The sequence below is a fragment of the Convolutriloba macropyga genome, chromosome 3 (genome assembly GCF_964194025.1).
Source record: "Convolutriloba macropyga chromosome 3, txConMacr16.3, whole genome shotgun sequence".
Lineage (NCBI taxonomy): Eukaryota > Metazoa > Xenacoelomorpha > Acoela > Convolutidae > Convolutriloba > Convolutriloba macropyga.
The window spans coordinates 1947237-1967160 of NC_134470.1; the positions used below are offsets into that span (position 1 = coordinate 1947237).

The following is a 19924-nucleotide window of genomic DNA, read 5'->3' on the forward strand; positions in this document are numbered from 1 at the left end:
CACTGTTGACGCGGATACATGAAGATAAATTATTCGGATATGTACAATGCGATTTAGAAGTTCCTGAGCTTTGTGAACGATTTGCAAACTTTCCTCCAATTTTCAAAAACTGTGATGTTGGAAGATAGAATATAGGTAATTTCATGCTGGAATATGCTGAAAAAAACGCGTTGTTGTTAAAACCTCAACGAATGTTGATTTCGAGTTACAAATTAAACAATGGAATAGTCATAACACCATTATTAAAGTTTTATTTGAAGCTGGGTCTACGCTGTACCAAAATCCACAGATTCGTTGAGTATACCCCGCAAAAATGTTTCAACGGTTTCGTTCAATCTGTTGTTGATGCAAGGCGAGAAGGTGATGAAAATCCGGACTCTAGCGTTGTTGCTGAAACTATGAAATTACTTGGAAATAGCTCTTATGGTTATCAGATCATGGATCGAAGCCGACACACGCAAACACTATCTCAGCGATGAAAATACTCACAAAGCTATCAATAACCGTCTTTTCAGGAGATTGAACAAAGTCGGGAGAGGTACATATGAGGTTGAGCTTGTGAAAAGCACTGTTGAACATCGTGAACCAATAATTGTTGGATTCTTCATCTTGCAGTACTCAAAATTGAGAATGTTGGAGCTTTACTATAACTTTTTTGACAAGTTCTGTGATGTTCAGAAATTTGAAGAGCTTGAAATGGACACCGATTCCTTGTATCTGGCGCTGGCTCATGAAAATCTATATGACTGCATTCGACCCGAAATGAGAAGCATTTGGAACGAGATAAGAAGAGATGACTGTACAGAAACTTTTCGCGCTGACAGTACGTGCAATTTTTTTCGAAGAACTTGTTGCGAAAAACATGTGAAGCATGACAAGCGTGAACCCGGTTTATTCAAGGAGGACTTTCGGTGTACCGAAATGCTATGTTTATGTAGCAAGACATATTGCTGTTATAATTCATTAACGAACAAAACTAAGTTCAGCAGCAAAGGACTCAACAAGAATGTTCTGGAAGAAAACAGTAATGGACCGTTACAGAAGTACAGAAGAGTCCTGGATGATGCAGTAAATGTATCCTCAACTAACAGAGGGTTCAAAACTATGAATCACCAAATTCTAACCTATGAACAGACTAAAAGGGGACTTTCATATTTCTACCCGAAACGAATTGTGGATAGAGATGGAATTCACACAAAACCTTTACTGATCTAAACTGACAATCTATTTGCTTCCAGAACTTTTAATCTATCTAAATTGATCTCTTTTGAACACTTGATAAGATTGTGATATTAATTTGTCAACCTAGTAAGTGTATTGTATAATTAGTTCCCAGTCGTTGTTTTCGTTGAAACTAATAGATAGAAATAACAGCAGATTTTCAGCATAATTTTAGTCTTCTTTTCGGAGTTGAGCTAGCATAGTTCTTTCTAAGCAGATTCCTCAATTTCTTGGGAGAGTTCAGTGTAAACCCTAGATAATGAATAAGCTTCTTTGTTATTCAACACTTTCCCCGCTGATAAACAGTAACCGTAACCTGGAACGTTCTCGGAATTCTTAACATTTTGCTCTAGCAATCTGATTGGACAACCATCTTTCCCGTTTCCTTTTTAGCATTATTTTCTGGCTAGATGCACGAAATTTCCTTTTAAGGAAATCAAATATAAACTATGATCTTACCGAACCTTTAGAAGTCTGCTCTGATTCATTTTGCTTCTCGTTGCCCCAGAGTTCAGATTGCCTAATTTGATTTTCTGTTAGCAAAAGGAATCATCCTATCGATATGATATTTTCCTCTTTTCATGTGCTGCTAGTGACACAAAATTTATATTGACCTCTTTAATTGTAAGTACGAGGATTTTTTAAGAAATTGAAGGTCTTGAACTAGTTAAAACAAAATTTTTAATGTCTAAAAATATCTATAATTAGGGCATTTTTATAGCATTTTACTATCCCACCATAACCAGATGTGATACACAATAGTAACCACAGTTGAAAATCTTAACATGTTATTACAAGATTCGATGACTCATCAGCGACTAGAAGACTCACTGTCTTTATCAGTCACAATACGTGTGCCAAGTACTACTCCAGTTACATGTAACCTATTAGCTATCTTCGTACATTGGTACAATATAACAATGTAGAATATCAATCAGATAATGTACTGAACGCGATGATGTAGTTAGAAATAATCTCTATTTATGTTCGCCTACAGTTTGATAACAAATGTCAATATTACAAGTATCGATCGATGATTCATTAGCAAATTGGTAATATGTAATCAATCCTGATACATGTAAAATCGATTACCTATCTTTATACATTATTGTCAAAAATCCAATCTTAATACATGTAAAATCTATTACATATCTTTATAGGTTGTTCTCTTAACTCTAATGTTAATACATGTAAAATCTATTACCTATCTTTATACATTACTGTCAAAAATCAAATCTTAATACATGTAAAATCTATAACCTATCTTTATACGTTGTTCCAATAACTCTAATGTTAACACATGTAAAATCTATTACCTATCTTTATACACTGTCTCACTAATTCAAAGATGACCTAAATAAGTAACAATTGTTATAACCAATCTTAATACATGTGGGTCGTCACCCCCCCCCCCCCCCCGGGCAGCTCGGTCCCTCTATATACTACTTCCGGTTTTCTTGCTCACTCACTTATCAAAGAAAAATAATTTTGCAAAAAAGGCCAAAAAATTTTTAAATATACATTTATGAAAAACTTTTTAATTTTTTTTCTGTATTTCAAAAAATTGACGCCAAAACACAAATGAATAATTAAAAAACGAAACTAAAACCCCTGGTGCTGCAAAAAAAACAATCTAGTAATTAAAGTCAAAATACAAAAACAGAAAAACTGAAAAAAACTAGCAAAAAAAAAACTAGCTCGGATTAGCATGTGAACAATTTTATAAAGCAAAATACCTCACGTTATAAAGAAGCATTCAGTACATGAATTATCAATGGGGTTGCCATATGAACTCATTTTTAAAAAACAAACGGCTGAAAGATCCAAAAATGAAGAAATTAATGGAAAAAAGCCAAAAATTAACTAAAAATCAAGAAATATATGCTCATTTTTAACTTGAAATGGATTATTAGGCTCTGCAAAACACTGTGGTATCAATTTCCGAGTTCTACATTTGAATGACACCGAATTAAAACTATTTCCACAAAAACCAAATTCTAAGCCAAAAAAACTGGGCCATTTAGACGAAAAAACAGCTAAAAACCGTTATCTATATATGACATTCTGTCAAAAACATTTTTCAAAGTCGAAAAATATTCACTGAACGCAGCTCAAGATCAAAAAATTTCTCTCGCTCAGAAAAAAATAGTTCACACGTCAATTTTACTCACTTTCGCTTTTAGTTCAAAACGCTGTCTAAACGAATAGTACTTTCGGTTAAAAAAACCATTAAGAAAACCAATACTCTTCTTCGAGTTGTAAAAAAAGGAGAGCACCTAAAAAAGAGCCGTTTGAGAGGCTGACAGCGGCTATTAAGCATTATGATCTCTGACACGTCAATTGGCGCCATTATATCCATCAATGATCATCAATTCAGAATGAAAATGATTCCATTCTACGAAGAGATTCTCGAACCTGAGCACTCGATTGGATACAGACGAATAAAGAGCAGATCTCTTATGTCCAACATCACCGACATATCTGAACCCCTTTCAGTCATATCAAAAGCGTCTTCTTTTGATCGAAGTGTATCGTCAGGCGTGACGCACCCTTTCTAACAGTCGTCTCTTTTCATCTCTATTTCTGTCAAGTTTCTAAGTTTTCAAAGTTTCAAAACTTTTAATTATAAGTAGAACTATAAGTAAATCGTATTTGTCAATCGTGAATACATAGACATAATTGGAACAAGAAAAAAAACAACTACTAAATCATTCAATAACAATAAAAACTCAGCCATTTTAAATTTCGAACATAACCGACTAACGTCGGGCGAATTGCTCTCAAACAAACGGCGAGCAATTGGCTTTGTCAGTAGCTAGCGACGGTTTAGTGAGGCTAGCTTGGCTTAATTGAAGGGGCGTGAGGAGAGGGTACTAGACGATGACATCACGCCACATAACAGCAGCTGAAGTGCGGCATTAACAAAAGCTTTAAGCAAAGAGAGATAGAGTGTGAGAGAGATAAAACGTGAAAGAGAAGGAAAAAAAGAAACCCCAACCGACAGAGAGAGAGAGAGCTAGGAATATTTTCCATGCTGAGATTCGACTATGCAACTTCTAGTTTTCCAGCCTTGTTAGTAATTAAATCATATAGAAAAAAACAGAAAAGTGGAAAATTTGAAAGTTTCCCGATTTCGCATTGAAAAAATTCAAATTCACCCTTTGTCTCTGGAGTTCTGTCATGCAATTCATCTTCGTGACTTAAAAAGTTTCACCGGCCAGTAATATCTTAAACTCCGAAAAGTACAAAAGATTCAAAACTTTATTTTAAAAAATTTCAAATTTTAACAAAATCTTGCCAAAATTCATGATATTAATAGCTTCAGAAGCATTTCATTGTATCAAGAGACTAACCAGTATCCTTTTCTCAAGCCTTAAATAGTTTCACTGATTAAACGATGAGCCATAAACTTGAAACACAACCTTTTGGAAATTTGAAAATTTAAAATTTATCAAAAATTGTTAAAACTCGAGTCATTACAATATTGATAACCATTCCAATTACTCTAGAAACTATGCTGCACCTTATTATCAAACCTTGGAGGAGGTAACTGAGTACCTGGTGCCGGAAAAAATCATCAAAAAATTCTAAAATATTTGAAACCTTGAAAAAAATTGCAAACATATTTTTTAAAAAATTGCTAAATTCGTAATATTCAAAATTTGAAAAACATTCCACTACATCAAGAAAAAATACAGTAACCAATTAGCAAACACTAGAGGAGCTCCATGGCTCTTGAGGCTGGAGAAACCTAAAAAACGACAAAATTTCTAAAAAATTGAAAGTTCTATAAAAAAAATTACTAAAACTTTTGATAATAAAAGTTGATAACTTTTCCATGACCAATATTCCATGACCAAATTCTTTGCACGGTCAAATACTGATACGTTCAAAAAACCGACAAAGCTAAAGAACAAAATAACTCTACTTAAACTCCTCAATCAATTCTGCGCCCCAAAACACATTTTGAAACAATAAGGCAGGTTTAAAAAAGAATCTCAAAAAGGACACAAAACAATTTTTTTTGTTTTAGAGCCACAGCAATTTTGAAAAAATAAGATATACCTCTCTCTTGTTGGAGATATCTTAGAGAAAATGAGTTCAATCTAATGCAAAAAATTAATCATGAGAAGGACAAAAGAAATAGAAAACTCAAAGGCTAAAAAATGTTTGATACTAAAACCAGGGCCCTCAAAGGCTAAAAAATGTTTGATACTAAAACCAGGTCTAATTGCCGCATTATATAAATGAACAAGGCTAAAACCACACATGTTTTTAAAAAAACTGATAAAACAGAGCAAGTAAAACTACAGGTTTCAACTGAATGCTAGATTGATACATGCCAGAATGTGGAGAAAATGGACATTGAAAAAAGATAGATTGCCAGAAAATAGCCGCAATAGATTCGTAGATCGGCAGTCTAAAAAAAACAGTAAAAAATACAGACAAAGAGTCATTTTTGAGAGTGAGGTAAGTCAAGTGTGACTAAAAATTTAATCACGCGAATGAACAAAAAAACTTGCTCCACTAAGAGCGAAAAATGACGTCAAACATGCAATTCAGTTGAAGTTGCATGAACGAATGAACAAAAAGTGGCTGTGACATCATATGGTCGTAACAAAAATCATGACGACGAAATAAAAAAACATAGCAGGACAAGTCCTGACGTACAATTCAAAGAATTTTCATTGACTAAACAGAAAACTAGACCAAGAACGGACTAAGAATGTATAGGGAAAACCATTTAGAAAAAAATCCGATCTAAAAATCGAAAAAACTGTTAAAATCAAAGTGAAATTGCCGCATGTGAACAAAAAACCAATAGCGAGAAAGCGAATTTTTGTTCAAACGCCGTTTTCTCACTCTACTTTAAACTTATAGCGAAAAAATTTCACGCCGCAAAACCACTCGCTTTTTTCGCTCCACTTCCTGTTTCGGCGTGACCAAAATCACTACTCCAATTTGACTTCAAAAATCATGAAAATGTGTGACCAGATCTTAAAAAAAAGCCGGAAGAATTCCGGAAACGAATCGAAGGATAAAATTGCCCATACTTATGACTTAAAAATAGAACAACTATTGTGAACCCTGAACCTCCACAAATAACATAAAAAATAAGGAAGAATGGAAACGACATTCGAACACAAATTGAACAAAAAAAAACTGGAAAAACTCAATGAGTCTTTTTTTAATAGTACAAGGAAGCATAAAACCGAGTAAAATTCCTTTGCACTTAGAGCAAAAAAACTTCGCAAAACAATGGGCAAGTCATAATAAGCTAAGAAACTTGTCTCAGATTTTAAAAAAGAGAAAAACTCCAAAAAAATAAGAAAAGTGAATTAAAATTTCTCAAATTTTCTACTAAATTTCCCAAGAAAAAAATAATTGATGCCAAGAGAACTTTAGTCAATTGGTAACCGAAAATATCTTAAGTAACAAGCTTCTATTCGATTCCCACTTAAAGCATTAAAACAAAAAACAGGCAAAAACTATTAAATTTGTCTAAAAATCAGCAAAACTGATCAAAATCCTCCAAATTAGCAGTTAACTCAAATTAACTACTTGAACACTTCCATTCCTATCAAAACAAGCCTAAAACTAATATAATATCATAATCAAACTTCATAACCATCACAAGTTGGGAAAAACTGCATTTAAAAGCCGCACTTGAAAAAAAAATTCGCTCGCTTAGAGAAAATTTTTTCAGACATCAGTTTCTCGCTCTCTCAAAAAAACAGCGAAATGAACAAAAACCACTCCCTTTTCGCTCAATTCTTCAAATTTTTTCAGCGCCAAAATCACTCCGAATTCTATTACGCAATTCATTTCCCGCTTCGAAAATCACGCCAATAAAATTGATTAAAAAAAAGTTAAGAGATTAAGAAAAGTTAGTAATATCTGTCATTGAAAAGTGCTCAAAATATATTCCATTAAAACCTCTAGAAAAGTTGATATCAAAAGCTAGAATACTAAAAAGTAGCAAAAAGCAGAATCAGAAGATTTCAGCAAAAATTCAAAAAAAAAATCACAAAAAGTCGCGGAAATCTTCATAAAAATTACTCAATTATATTTAAAAAAAAGACTCAAAACTGAAATCAAAATCATCAACACGCATCAAAAACAACTAAATTGGACTATGGGCATCCCCAAATGCTATAAAAACTTGAAGAACACAAAGCATTTAAAAACAACTTGAAAGAAATCTTAGAAAAAAATAAGGTTTTTTGATTTCACAAGAGCACATAGAGCCAAAAAACGTTAAATGGAGCAAAAATAAGACGGAAAAACTTCCAAAACAATAGGAAAACCAAATAGGCTAAGAAACTTCTCTAGGTTTAGAAAAAAGCGAAAAACAGCAAAAAATTAGAAAAATAATTTAAAATGTTTCAGTTTATTGTCATTTTTCTTAACAAAAAAACGTTTAAAACCTAAGAAAATGTAATCACTTGGTATCTAAAGACTCAATAACTAACATGCGTCTATTCAAAGCCCATACAAAGCAATATAACAAGAGAAAACGCAAAAAATTGCAAAAAAATTCGCCTAAAATTCAGCAAAATAGCTGAAAAACCAGTAAAATTGTATAAAATTCTTATTAGTGACCAAAAACCTACAAAGCACTATTAAAGCAACCTTAAAAATCACACAATATCATAATATGACTTCTAAACCAAAAAAATTAACAAAAAAACGGTTTTAAAAAGCCGCACGTGAACAAAAAATTTCGCTCGCTTACAGAAATTTTTTTCACACCTCAATTTCTCGCTCTCTCGAAAACAGCGGAATGAACAAAAAACCACTCTCTTTTCTCTCCCCTCTTCACTTTTGTTCAGCATCCAAACAACTCTAAAAGAGAAACCAAGAGAAGGCCAAGAATAGCCCCAGCTATCGCTGTGCGGCTATTAAAAAAAGACTAGAAAAAACTATTTAATTTTTGAAAATTAGATCGGAAAAAAAATTAAGCAGAAGAGAAAAGCCATCCTCCTGTCTATGTAAAAAAAAGTTAAAACAGAGTTCAAAGATCTCGAACATTAAAAGACTTCGTAAAAAAGTGACAAAACTATCAAAAATTAAAAAAAAACGAATGTACACATTGACGTGCAAGTATAGCTTTAATTTAGAGCAGCAGCCACTAAATATTTCTATTAGATCATTATCATTTAAAGGTCGGTCGAGCTGCAATCAATTTTAAGTTCGAGATGAAAAGAGTCGAAGAGATTTCTGGCCCCACCCCAAATCCCTCCTGGTCACTGTTCTCGTCGTCATAGAGTAGAGTGGGAGATGAGGAGGAGTGGTGGGAAGCATATGGAAGTGGCACTTTGGCAATCAAACCAGTTGAGTTCATGTGGTAGATGTAGTCCGTAACGCTATACTTATCCTTACTGCTACCTCTGCCAGCGAAAGAACCCATTTATGAAAATTATATAGGTTTAATTCTTATATATTATATGGATTTAGCACTTGTCAAAAGTTTAATAAATGTCAGTAGTTACGTAACAAAAAATATCTAAAAATTTATCCAGAAGTTTCACTCAATTTGATTGGATTTGACAGCTGGGGTAATTGATGGGGTGATCAGTGCTAATACAAAACATGACCAGCTTTTTTTACGACGAATTGTTCTCAGTCTACAATAGAGATGTTGGCTTTGATTGTAGCTAGCTTAACCTTAGACACGCTCAAGCGATGGGGGTTGGACGAGGGACGAGAGGGGGTCCAAACCGGCAACTGGAGGAGGGTGGACTGGGGTGTGTTGAGCGGGGGTGAGAGGGGGGGGGGGGTGAATTGCCCTTCACATCATGAAATTGTCTCTCGAAAACGGCTTCGGTGAATCGCAATCTTCGAGACTGGTAAGGCAAAAGGCTCTAAGAGAACTTATGCCCTCCGAACGGTACCTGTATATCCCGTTCTGAGGACAAAGTAAAATAGGTCAGAAAAATCGGGCGAGTGAAAAATCCCATTAAAAAAGACTATTAATATAATTTGCTACAAACTACGTTTGAGAGCAAATAAAAATTGATATAGCGAATCAACAATCGTACATAATGAATTTCTAAAACCAGGCCTTACGAGTTTCTCTCTTCTATTTTGGCCATTTTTCCATTTTGAACGTGTTTACTTTATTTGTTTTGCCGATCAACTGCTCATTAAACGCGAATTGAGAGGAATGAGCAAAATATGACACGCGAAGAAATAATCAAACTACTGCAAAAATGGGAAATATGTTGGAACACCAACAAATTTTTGTTTGACGAAGCAAACAAAAATATCAGGGCAAAATCTAAAACACAATTGTTAAAATTAAATACTTGTCATATCTCTGAAAATAAAAAACTAATAAGACGTTTAAAGTAAAGTATCAAAGATGAGCAAAGCAGAAAATAGTTGAAAAATTACATTTCTGCAATTTTTGGTTTAAATAGGAATCGTAAAATTTAAAATTTATAAAAAGAAAGCCACATACCGACAAAAAATTATAGATATGCACCAAATTTTTCAAAAAACATTTAAATTAAGTCAAAAAAACGAATAGCTTTACATCGAAACGTTCAATTGCATAGAGATCAAAATATACACCACACAAGCAAACAAAAAACTAATTTGGAATACAAAGTCAAAAAAATCAAGAAAGTTGGCAAAAAATGGAAAAAGCAAAATGACACATCTTTAACTTATCACCAGGCCAATACGTTAATTTTACCGGAACTTCTCGAAATTAGGGAACCGAAAAAACGGCACTTGAATTGAAGAGCAGCCTCAATTTATTACATTGTCTTGGCTTTAGTCCACGCGAAAAAGATGATAACGAATACATTTGCACTTACGAGCCAAAGAAATACCGGCTGTATAGCTGACGCGGCTCCAAATATTTTCAATCAGGCAAGGAAACGAGAACGCGAGACAGAAAACGACTTTTTGAGATTACTTATTTTATCTTAACGCTTAAAAAATGGCGTCAAACTGAATGTTAAAAAGCCACTTTTTTATTTTTAAATATTGAAAAAATCATTTTAATATTCAAAACTATATCAAAAACTATATCAATTTAATGTGTTCTGTAAATATAATGCGTCCATTAATTAAAAAAAGGTGCCAATACTTTACGACAAATTTTGAATGCCATATGGATGCTTGGATTCCGAAAGGATTTCCCCCAAAACCATACAATCAACTAATGGGCATGATAGTTAACTGTTCTCCGCATTTTAAATAGCATCACCAAATTACTCACAAACAAGAATTTAAAAGAACCTATTAATTTCCGACTAATTTCCCCAATAAACAAAAGCGACTAACGTCGGACGAATTGCTCTCAAACGACTAGTGCGAGCTCTAACCCATTGCAGCCGGCTTCAGTCCAAAGGGGTGGGAAACTAAATTCACTCTGGGGCTTCAAATGAAATCATCATAGGTTATCATACACCACTATGGTCACTAACAAAATCAAAGGTGAAAAACACTACCAATTTCCGCGCACTTTTCATTTGACTTTTAGTAGTGAACTGCCGCCACTTGAGTTCAGCTGCTCAAAATTGTGAAAGGGAGAATTTTAAGAGTGAAAAATGACGTCAAGCACGCAATTCAGTTCAAAATGCACGTATAATAACAACAAGCAGATTCGAAGTGATTGTGACGTCATATGGTCGTAACAAAAATCTTGACGACGAAATAAAGCATAACCGACTAAACGTCGGAAGAATTGATCTCGAACGCCAAGTGGGAGCTCTAATCAATTGCAGCCTGCTTCAGTCGGGGGAGCCTAAATGGGACTAAGAAGTTCAATAGTGGAATATTGATTTAAAGTGAAAAATGGCAGCTGCTTGAAATTGTGATTGAGAGAATTTTAGATCACGCGAAACGCAAAAACTCAAGGGCGTAAAAGTCACTCGAAAAGTCAAAACGTTCAAGCAAAAAATTTTGCATAAAAAGACACGCACGTTTACAGTAATTGCTTCTCTACGAGAGCAATTAAAAGATCCAAGAGAAAGCCAACAATAGCATCAGCAATCACTTCGCGAAGATAATTCTTGATTATTGTTCACAGCATTTTACCAATTTATTCAATTGCACGCAAGAAAGGCAAAAATAGCGTAAACTCATCTGAGAACAAATATTCTGAGAAAAAATGGGGGTTCTCGCTGATACCTACCTAGCATGATACCTACCTAGCATTTTTCTGAAGATTTTAAGGTTTTAGTACTTTTGCGAATACAAAAACGTAATTTTATCTGAACGGAGCCTGGTACTCTCACCACATTAAGCTTAGTACTTTTCATTCTGAATAATAAGTTCTTAAGAAGCCCTTTTCTAATAACTTTCATAGCCCCCGCCTTATGGTATACTTACCATGATGATGGGCGGAGGGGGGGTATAAGTTATATGAGCACTAAGGTTTGGGCGGGGGCTACAATGAGAAAGACCCGAAAATTCTGTCAGAAGATTCCCGCATCTGCTTTGCAATGATTACCTAATATTTCCAAGTATTCCACAATTGGTCTCAGTGTTCCTGGCTCTGCCACCCGATATCTGTTGGTAGAGTACTCTTCCCTGGTATTTGGAGGGATCACTGTCTCCCTCTCTGTCCACTAATAGCACCGCGTAGTTGTTTCCCCTCTGGGCTACTGCTAAGTGACGACGTCCGTTCCAGAAGATGACACTGATTGTACCGATCTGAATACAATAATCATGTGATTAAGTATTTTGGTTACATGACAATTTACCCAATTCCATTATTCCCAATACCATTATACCCAATCTACTTCAATATTTTCGTTCAATAATCCGACTACAAACTAGCAGTCGCTATTACATATGTTTTGACATACTTAGTGGCCATGGCGATGCCTCAGCGGCCCGTGGGTCTTGATATGAAACTATAATAACAGAACATGGGATTAAATTATCCGCTTCGCTTGAGCATGCTAAATAATAAGTGCCATAGCGACTGCTAGTTTTTAGTTGGGTTATTAAACGAAAATATCAATGTGCGTTGGCTTTACTCGTATTCTGTATAGTAGCAATGGGTACAATGGAATTGGGTGAATTCTCCTGACACAAAGTATTTTACAAATGGAGATTGATGGTATGCGTTTGGACTACAATATGATGGCCTTCCTACTATGCTAACCAATTTTCGGTCTACGTAATTGTTTTTTTTCTCGTAAATTCAAGTACGAGTAAGTCTACCCGAAAAACCATTCAATAATTCCAGCATACGGTGCATCCGCCTCCTCCCGAATTGCCAATTACCGCATTGTGCAACAATTAAACATCATTCGACAAATGTCGGGCAAATTGCTCTCAAACGACAGTCGGGGCAATTTAATTCAGAGGCGTTGTAGCTTAGTTAATTTTTGATGGGTGCAAAAAACCGACCAAGGAGGGAAGGAGGGAAGGAGGGGGAGGGGGGTTGGATTGCCCATTCTCCCGGGTAATTGACTCCTCGGTTATTGATCACTCCTCTATCAAAGCCTTGTGCTAACTTCTGCTACAATCGATTTTATTTTAGCAACGGACATATTTTCGGAACCAAAGCAATTAAGTTCACGCAAAAATCAAGAAGTCAAGTGTGCAATAGTCACTCGAGAAGTAAAATCGAAAGAATGTTCTAGAACAAACAAACTGTCAAGCAAACAATTTGCATTAAAAAGACATTTACAATAACTGCTTCAAACTTGGTTTGGGAGCAGTTTACAAGGATATTATAAGCGGGTCGATTATATTATATTATATTATCGGGTCGATTATCAAATTTTTTTAGAAGATAACAACAATCAGAGGGTCATTTAGCTTGACAGCAAACGACCCCTCACCCTTTCTTTATCGAGCTAGCATTTATAAACTTCCCCGGATGAAGGGTGTCTATGACCGACAAGAGATTCTCCTAGCACTTACAATATGTTCCAATCGCCATCCATACACGGGCACAAATTTCCCCCTAGGAGCACCAATAATTGATTCATTCCCAGCAACAGTTTGAGAAAACCCGGAATTTCCCCTGTTAACACCACCAGCTGCAGCACCATTCAAATTGCTCTCGAAAGCCGACTCTTCATTGGAAGACACCGAATCTACTAGAACACACCCAGACCCCAATTCCGAAGCAAACTGGTCGTTTCCTTGAGAGGTGGCGAGGTAGGTTTGCCATCTGTATGCCTTCACGAATTTATCCGTATGTCCAACAACTAATTCAATCTTGCCATCTCCATCTAAACAAATCAACAAAAAATCTAAACTTACAAACGGAGGCGATTTTCGTATCCGTAAATACAGCAAATACGGTTCCTGAATTTATAGAATATGACAAGATTGTAGCTCCTCACAGAATCATTAGGTTCGCATATAACATCGGTCAGATATTCCGCCACGACAAACGATAGAATTGACCTTTCCAGTCTTTCCTATTATAGCCTCCTCCATATTAGTGGCAACCCAAAGACCCTCCCTCAATCATGGGGATATAATTTCGCTGGATGGGGAGGCCATAATGGTAAAGACCCGACTTTTTCTTACCCCTATAAATACGGTAGGACACAATGAAGTTCTAGAACTAATTTAATGCTATTGTCAAAACCCGAGCACAATCATAAACTAGTGAGGCCGCTCATTTTGTAGCAAAGCTCAAGGCTTGTTTATGAAAACAGGCTTCTCATATAAAAAATATTTGTGAAAATTATGATACGAAAAATTCAACCAACTCTAATAAGTTTGTCTCACCTATGTCGTCTAGAAGAAGCAGTTTGACATTGACCCCAATGTCGTTCTGTTTGTAAAGAGAAAAGAGATCGTTAGCAGAGGAATTTGCAGCAGTAGAAGCAGCATTAGCAGCCGCAGTTGGGAGAGAAGTGGTACTGGTTGAGTTAGAGGCAGAACTTATGGAACCTCCATGGCCAACTGGTCCTTTCTGGAACAAAACACTACAGATCTGTGCAAAACAGAAGTACAATTGAAGTCGTAACATGCCCACGGATCTCGCCGTTTCGTAAAGGCTGGCGTAGTTTTTAAGGTAAAACCAACTCACGTTAAAATTACATTTTAGATTTCATTCTAGATTAAGATCTTTTTTAGATTAACAGCTACACCAGAAGAGTGAAACAAAAATGAGATATTTTATTTAAAAAGTTACACACAGCCGGCAGATTGCCGGAACATAGCCGCGATAGACGCTTGTGGCCTTACATGGAATTGAGACAACTAAAGAAACAAGATAGACAGATTGACCACCAGTCCTTTAATAGACCACTAGACTCCGACTGTCATTTTATAAGACATACGCTCTATACGTAAAAAACCCTAATAGAGCTTTTTTAAAATAATTATTCGCAATCAAAAACTCGAAATCAAAGACTCGATTACTCACGAATTAGGGCATATACGTTTGGCACTACTTAGATGCACACCATTGATCTTTAACTCGTAAATGTACATAAATGATAGAGGTTGAACAAATAGGGCTGAAAAATTGGTACATTCCTTTAGCTATAATTAATTTTACAATTTGCAAAGCACCCTCCCTCTCCCGCCCTCACTGACCGATCCGAGATTGGATGCCTTTTCCATGGCTGTTCACAGGTGTATGTATATGAGGAGATCACCATGGACATTGACCACTGTGTGACCAAAAACTTAATCACAATAAACAAAAAAACTCCAATAAGAGTGACAAATGACGTCATGCACGCAATTCAATTAAAATTGCACGAAAGAGCGAACAAAAAGCAGATTCGAAGTGATTGTGACGTCATATGGTTGTAACAAAATCTTGACGAAACAAAAAAACACATCAGGACAAGTCCTGACGTACAATTCAAAGAATTTTCATTGACTAAACAAAAAACTAGGAATAGCACGGACTGCGAGTGAATTGGGAAAACCATTTCTAAAGAAATCAGATACAAAAAATTAAAAAAGCAGAAAATCAATGTCAAAATGCCGCATGTAAACAAAAACCACTACTGAAAAATTTTCAAAAAAAATCAGATAACTTTTTTTAAAAAAATGAAAAAATGCGTTTACTCTTTCGCAGGGATAGTGGAACGAAGCGGAGTCAGGTTCACATATCCTTACCTATAAATCGAGGCAATTCGTTTCCTATAATTTGTTTTCAAAACAATCGTCTACAATTTAAACTCCCCAACCATTTCTCAATCAGTTAACAGACAAATAGGAGCGTTCAACTCCTATTATTACCCATGAGAACGAACAGCCACAATAAGAAGATTATTATAATAATGAGAATACTGATACTGTGATTAATTTATTTGATATTTGAAAGCATGTGCAAAATCAGTCTAAGGGTTATAATTGAATTAACTAGTGCAAAAACCTCAGTAATTTTATTGAAGTCAAAGAAGAAAACCAGATAATAGTTTTGAAGCAGTAAGATCTGATAACTGAGAGTCTATAAAATCGTTTTTTGAAAGCCACACAGATTTGCTATATTCAGTACGCCCTTGATTTAACTTTGAAAGCATTACTGCTTCTGAAAAGCAACGCAAGACATTTTCACCCTGAAGCAGTAAAGGTTCACAAAGATGAGTTGAACTGAGAGCTCTCATGAGCCATTTAAACTTTTATCAAAGTCACAGAGTGAAACCAAGAACATTATTGCAGCTGAATCATCAGAAAACTGAGAATCAATGAGTTTAAATTTGCAAAATTGAAAAGATCTGTTATTTGCAGTTCGCCTTGGATATGAACCTTTCTAATGTTTTTGGAAGAGCAAACATTTGGTTATTCTTCGAAGAATGCTCACGATTGTTTATGATATGAAAAGTAAAATTTTTCCAATAATGCAGGAATTTTCACAAGATGAAGTTAATTGATCCCTTTAGTGAGCCAAATGATTTTAATCATGTCAAAGAAGAAACCCAGATAATAGTTTTTCAGGAGTAAGATATGATAACTGAGAGTCTATAAAATCGTGTTTTCAAAGTTACAAAGATTCGCTATATTCAGTTCCGCCCTGAATTAACTTTGAAAGCATTAGTGCTTTTGAAAAGCAACAGACACAATTTCCCACTGAGGCAGTGAAAGTTCACAAAGAAATGAATTGAGAGCTTTCATAAGCCGTTTATTTTTTAACAAAGTCAAAGAAAAAAACCGAGAACAGCATTGCAGCTGATACATCAGCAAATTGCGAATCGATTAGTTTAAATTCGCAATATTACAAAGGTCTGCTATACGCAGTTTGCCTTGCTTATGAAACTTTCTAAACATGTTTGAAAAGAAGAAACATTTGGTCCTTCTTCGAAAAATGCTCCTGAAACCTCTTTTGGATGAGCTTTTTATCCTAACAGGAGAGCCCCTATCAAAGAACGGTAAGCTAAATTACCTCGAGATTAACGTAATCAGCTTGTAAAAATTTAGATCATAGCAAAAACGCGAAAGAAGATTCCAATATTCACTTTACTCGGTGAAACCCTAGAATCAATCAGATAAATGCAACAGAAATAATTTAAAAGCCTCTACAAGATGAGGAATATTCATTTGAGATGAATGTCACAGCCAAGCAAATAAACATCACAATAGCAGAAAAAGATCTCACAACTCATCTATTTGGCCCTCTTCCAGTTCTTTTTTGTCTTCTTTCTCTACTTTCGGCTCCTCTTTGACTATTTTCTTTTCCTCTTTCGCATCCAAATGCTTCTTAGGTTTAGAACAATCGTCGTTCTAAGAAACAGACATCTCACACTCAATAGTCCGCATCTCCTGTTCGGTAAATTTTTCCTCTTCTCGACGATTATTTCTGTTTTTGGCCTCGGGTTTCTTTTTTGGCCTCGAAACAGCGACAACTGAAGCATGCATTTCAGGAGCCTTACCACTCGACTTATTATTAGCGATGGCTTTGCTCTTGTCTAACCTTGCGGTATCTGGATGAGCTTCCTTGGCTTTAGTTTTCTTATGCTTTGTTTTGCTTGCTGGCGAGGACTTTGAGCATCTTTTTGGAGAATCAGATGACGCAGCTTGGCCACACTCCAATAACGGTTTGCTTATTGACTGTTTCTGCTCTTTAGCCAATCACAGTTCGTCAGCTGCATCCGTCTTCAGACGTCGCTCTCTCCGGTTCTGTTGTTTTATCAAGCCAAAATCGTCAGATATCAGGAACTCCTTCAGCCTTGTATTCAGTGGATTAATGTTCAAACCAAAAAAAATAAGGATGCCGAATTAAACTGCATAACCAACTTTTTAACGCTTCCAAAAGATTGAGCAACCTTCTTTTTTAAGTCGATTAATTCAACTGCAGCCTTTTCTGAGTTCCCAATATTTTGTTCAACATGCAATATAGCCAACTCAACCTCTTTTTCACTTGTTTCAAAAGTTTTTTTGAAATGGCCCTGAAGTGAGGATATAGAAAAAGTAGTATTCATCATTATGTATATAATCACACATTAACTTAAGAGGAAGCCGATGAAAACAAAAACTCTGAGTTAGGAATCGAACCAATTGCAACAGAAGCTCTAAGACATTGTGCCATTGTCATGTTTGAAAGGCGATAGTTAGCACCTGCCCGATAGTTAGTACCTGCATCAGCTATAAATTGGAACAGGCTCGCCCCCACCCCCTCTTACCCTCATTAAGCATGCACTTAAACCTTTTAGAGCGTTTCAAACATTGATAAAAGGTCAGTGCATTGGCCATTTGATGTACGTCAAATTGATAAAAGGTCACAGCATTGATGTACGCAAATGCAATAAAACGAACACAGCAATGTACGCAGTCTCGATAGCAACAAAAACAAAGCAGAATCTTTCAAGGTCTTTGATTTTTATTGCTGTGACTTCCTATCAATGTTTGAGGTTTTCATAGTTCAGTGTTAAAGCAAAGTGAACAATCAACTCATCGCATTTGAAGAAAATTGAACAATCATGAATAGATAGATACATCTGTAGAAGCTCTTTGCTTTCAAGGTCTTTGATCTTTTATTGCTGTGACATTTTATCAGTGTTTGAGATGTTCATAGTTCAGTGCTAAAGCAAAGAGAACAATCAATTTATCGCACACAAGCAAAGTGAACAATCAAATTAACAATCATGAACAGATAGCATCGATAGAAGGCCTTTGCACCGATAGAACCAAATAAAAAGGGGTTAACATTTGAGGAAATGAAGTACCCGGTAGACAAGTGGTTAAGATTAGTGTTTCCCACGCACAGGGTTGATGGTTCGATTCCCAAATTGATCCATTTTTTCAATCGGAAGCTCCCCATCACCCCATTAATACATGCTCTTCAATGAAGCTCTTAAACATGCGCTTCGAGAGGCCCCTTAAACATGCAAAACTTGGGTCCCATTCTAGAGCTCACGCGTTTAATATATAGGATTACATGTTCACTAAAAAATATTAGAAGATCAGGGAACATTTGGCTACAAACCAAGTGAATAATGTATAAAAAAAATAGTTCATTTAAAAATCATAAGACTTCAAAGTTTTGGTGTAAAAATAAATCTTTTAATTAAAAATTTTTATAAAACATCAACAAATTGGAAAAAAAGACAGAACAACAGTTGCTTTTTTCTACCGAAGCTGTATACCTTGAAAATCGTACCAATTAGTTGACTTGAAAGCATACATAGCTGCGCGAAAAAAAACATAACCGACTAACGTCGGGCGAATTGCTCTCAAACGACCAGTGAGCGGTCGTTTGAGAGTCTCCAAAAAGTTTGAGCTGTGAAACAGAGCTGAAAGGCTCTAAGAGCACTTAATGCCCGCTGGGCGCTACCTGTTTATCCCGTTTTTGAGGACGAAAAGTCAAAAGCGTCAGACTAAAAATCGGCCAAGCGAAAAATCGCATAAAAAAGACCAACAGGACTAATATAATTGCTACAAACTTCGTTTGAGAGCAATTAAAAAAATAAAAACAGCTGTAATAAACAATCAAAAAGCGCGAAAGAACTCACCAGCTCAATGTTTCTGTCTTCCTAAGCTAACCATCTGTGGTTGAATTAGCGATTGGTGAGCAAATTTACACACACTTTTGGTGAGGGAAAAGAGTTGTTATAATTTATTTTTTGATGCCACAAAAAATTTGGTATTTGAGGAAAAGACGATAAAAAACGTCCGCGTCTTTTGATGAACTCTATGAGATTTCCAACTAATTTCGGAAACGAAACTTGCCCAGCAAATTACTATCGAAAGGCTAATGATTTTTTATCGATTTTCGTTTCCTCTGGATTTCCATTTCGTAGCCTCACGATACTTTAAAACCAAAACATACCGTTGCTTTTAAAGGATACTGATTTCACCAATAACCAAAAAACTGAGCGCGCCTCAGATTTTAATTTTGAAAAAACAGCACATTCAGGACGACTAAGATTTATTCTAAATTTCTGAAATCGTGTTATAATTGGAAACTTATAACTGGACTAACGTCGGAAGAATTGAACGAGCAGTGGGATCTCAAATCAATTGCAGCCTGCTTCAGTCAAGGAGTAAATTGACTAGGGGGCTTCAAATGACGCCATCAGAGGTTACTATATATGACTATTGATTTTATGTGCAAAAATGACACCAATTTCGCCGCGCACTTTTGACTATTAGTATTAAATTGCCACTACTTGAACAAATCGAAATTATGAATGAGAAAGAAGTCTAAAGTCAAGCAAAAATTTTTTGACAAAAGACACACACCTTTACAATAATTGCTTCAAACTTCGTTGAAGAGCAAATAGATGAAAACTCCTATAGGACATAAAAACCTTAA

General features: G+C 35.5%; 1 protein-coding gene across 2 annotated transcripts in view; it reads right to left on the minus strand.

The window, feature by feature from the left end:
* Nucleotides 1-19924, minus strand: part of LOC142335868 (KICSTOR complex protein ITFG2-like) — a 408175-nt gene that overhangs the window by 25845 nt on the left and 362406 nt on the right. The window contains exons 6-10 of one of the 2 annotated variants that reach the window (XM_075384203.1): nt 13939-14125; nt 13117-13430; nt 11690-11892; nt 8453-8612; nt 3637-3775 (exon numbers count right to left, since the gene is read on the minus strand). In XM_075384203.1, coding sequence (XP_075240318.1) covers nt 3637-3775; nt 8453-8612; nt 11690-11892; nt 13117-13430; nt 13939-14125 — 1003 coding nt within the window. Of the gene's footprint in view, nt 1-3636; nt 3776-8452; nt 8613-11689; nt 11893-13116; nt 13431-13938; nt 14147-19924 lie in introns of both variants that reach the window. The other variant, XM_075384201.1, reaches the window with a different exon arrangement.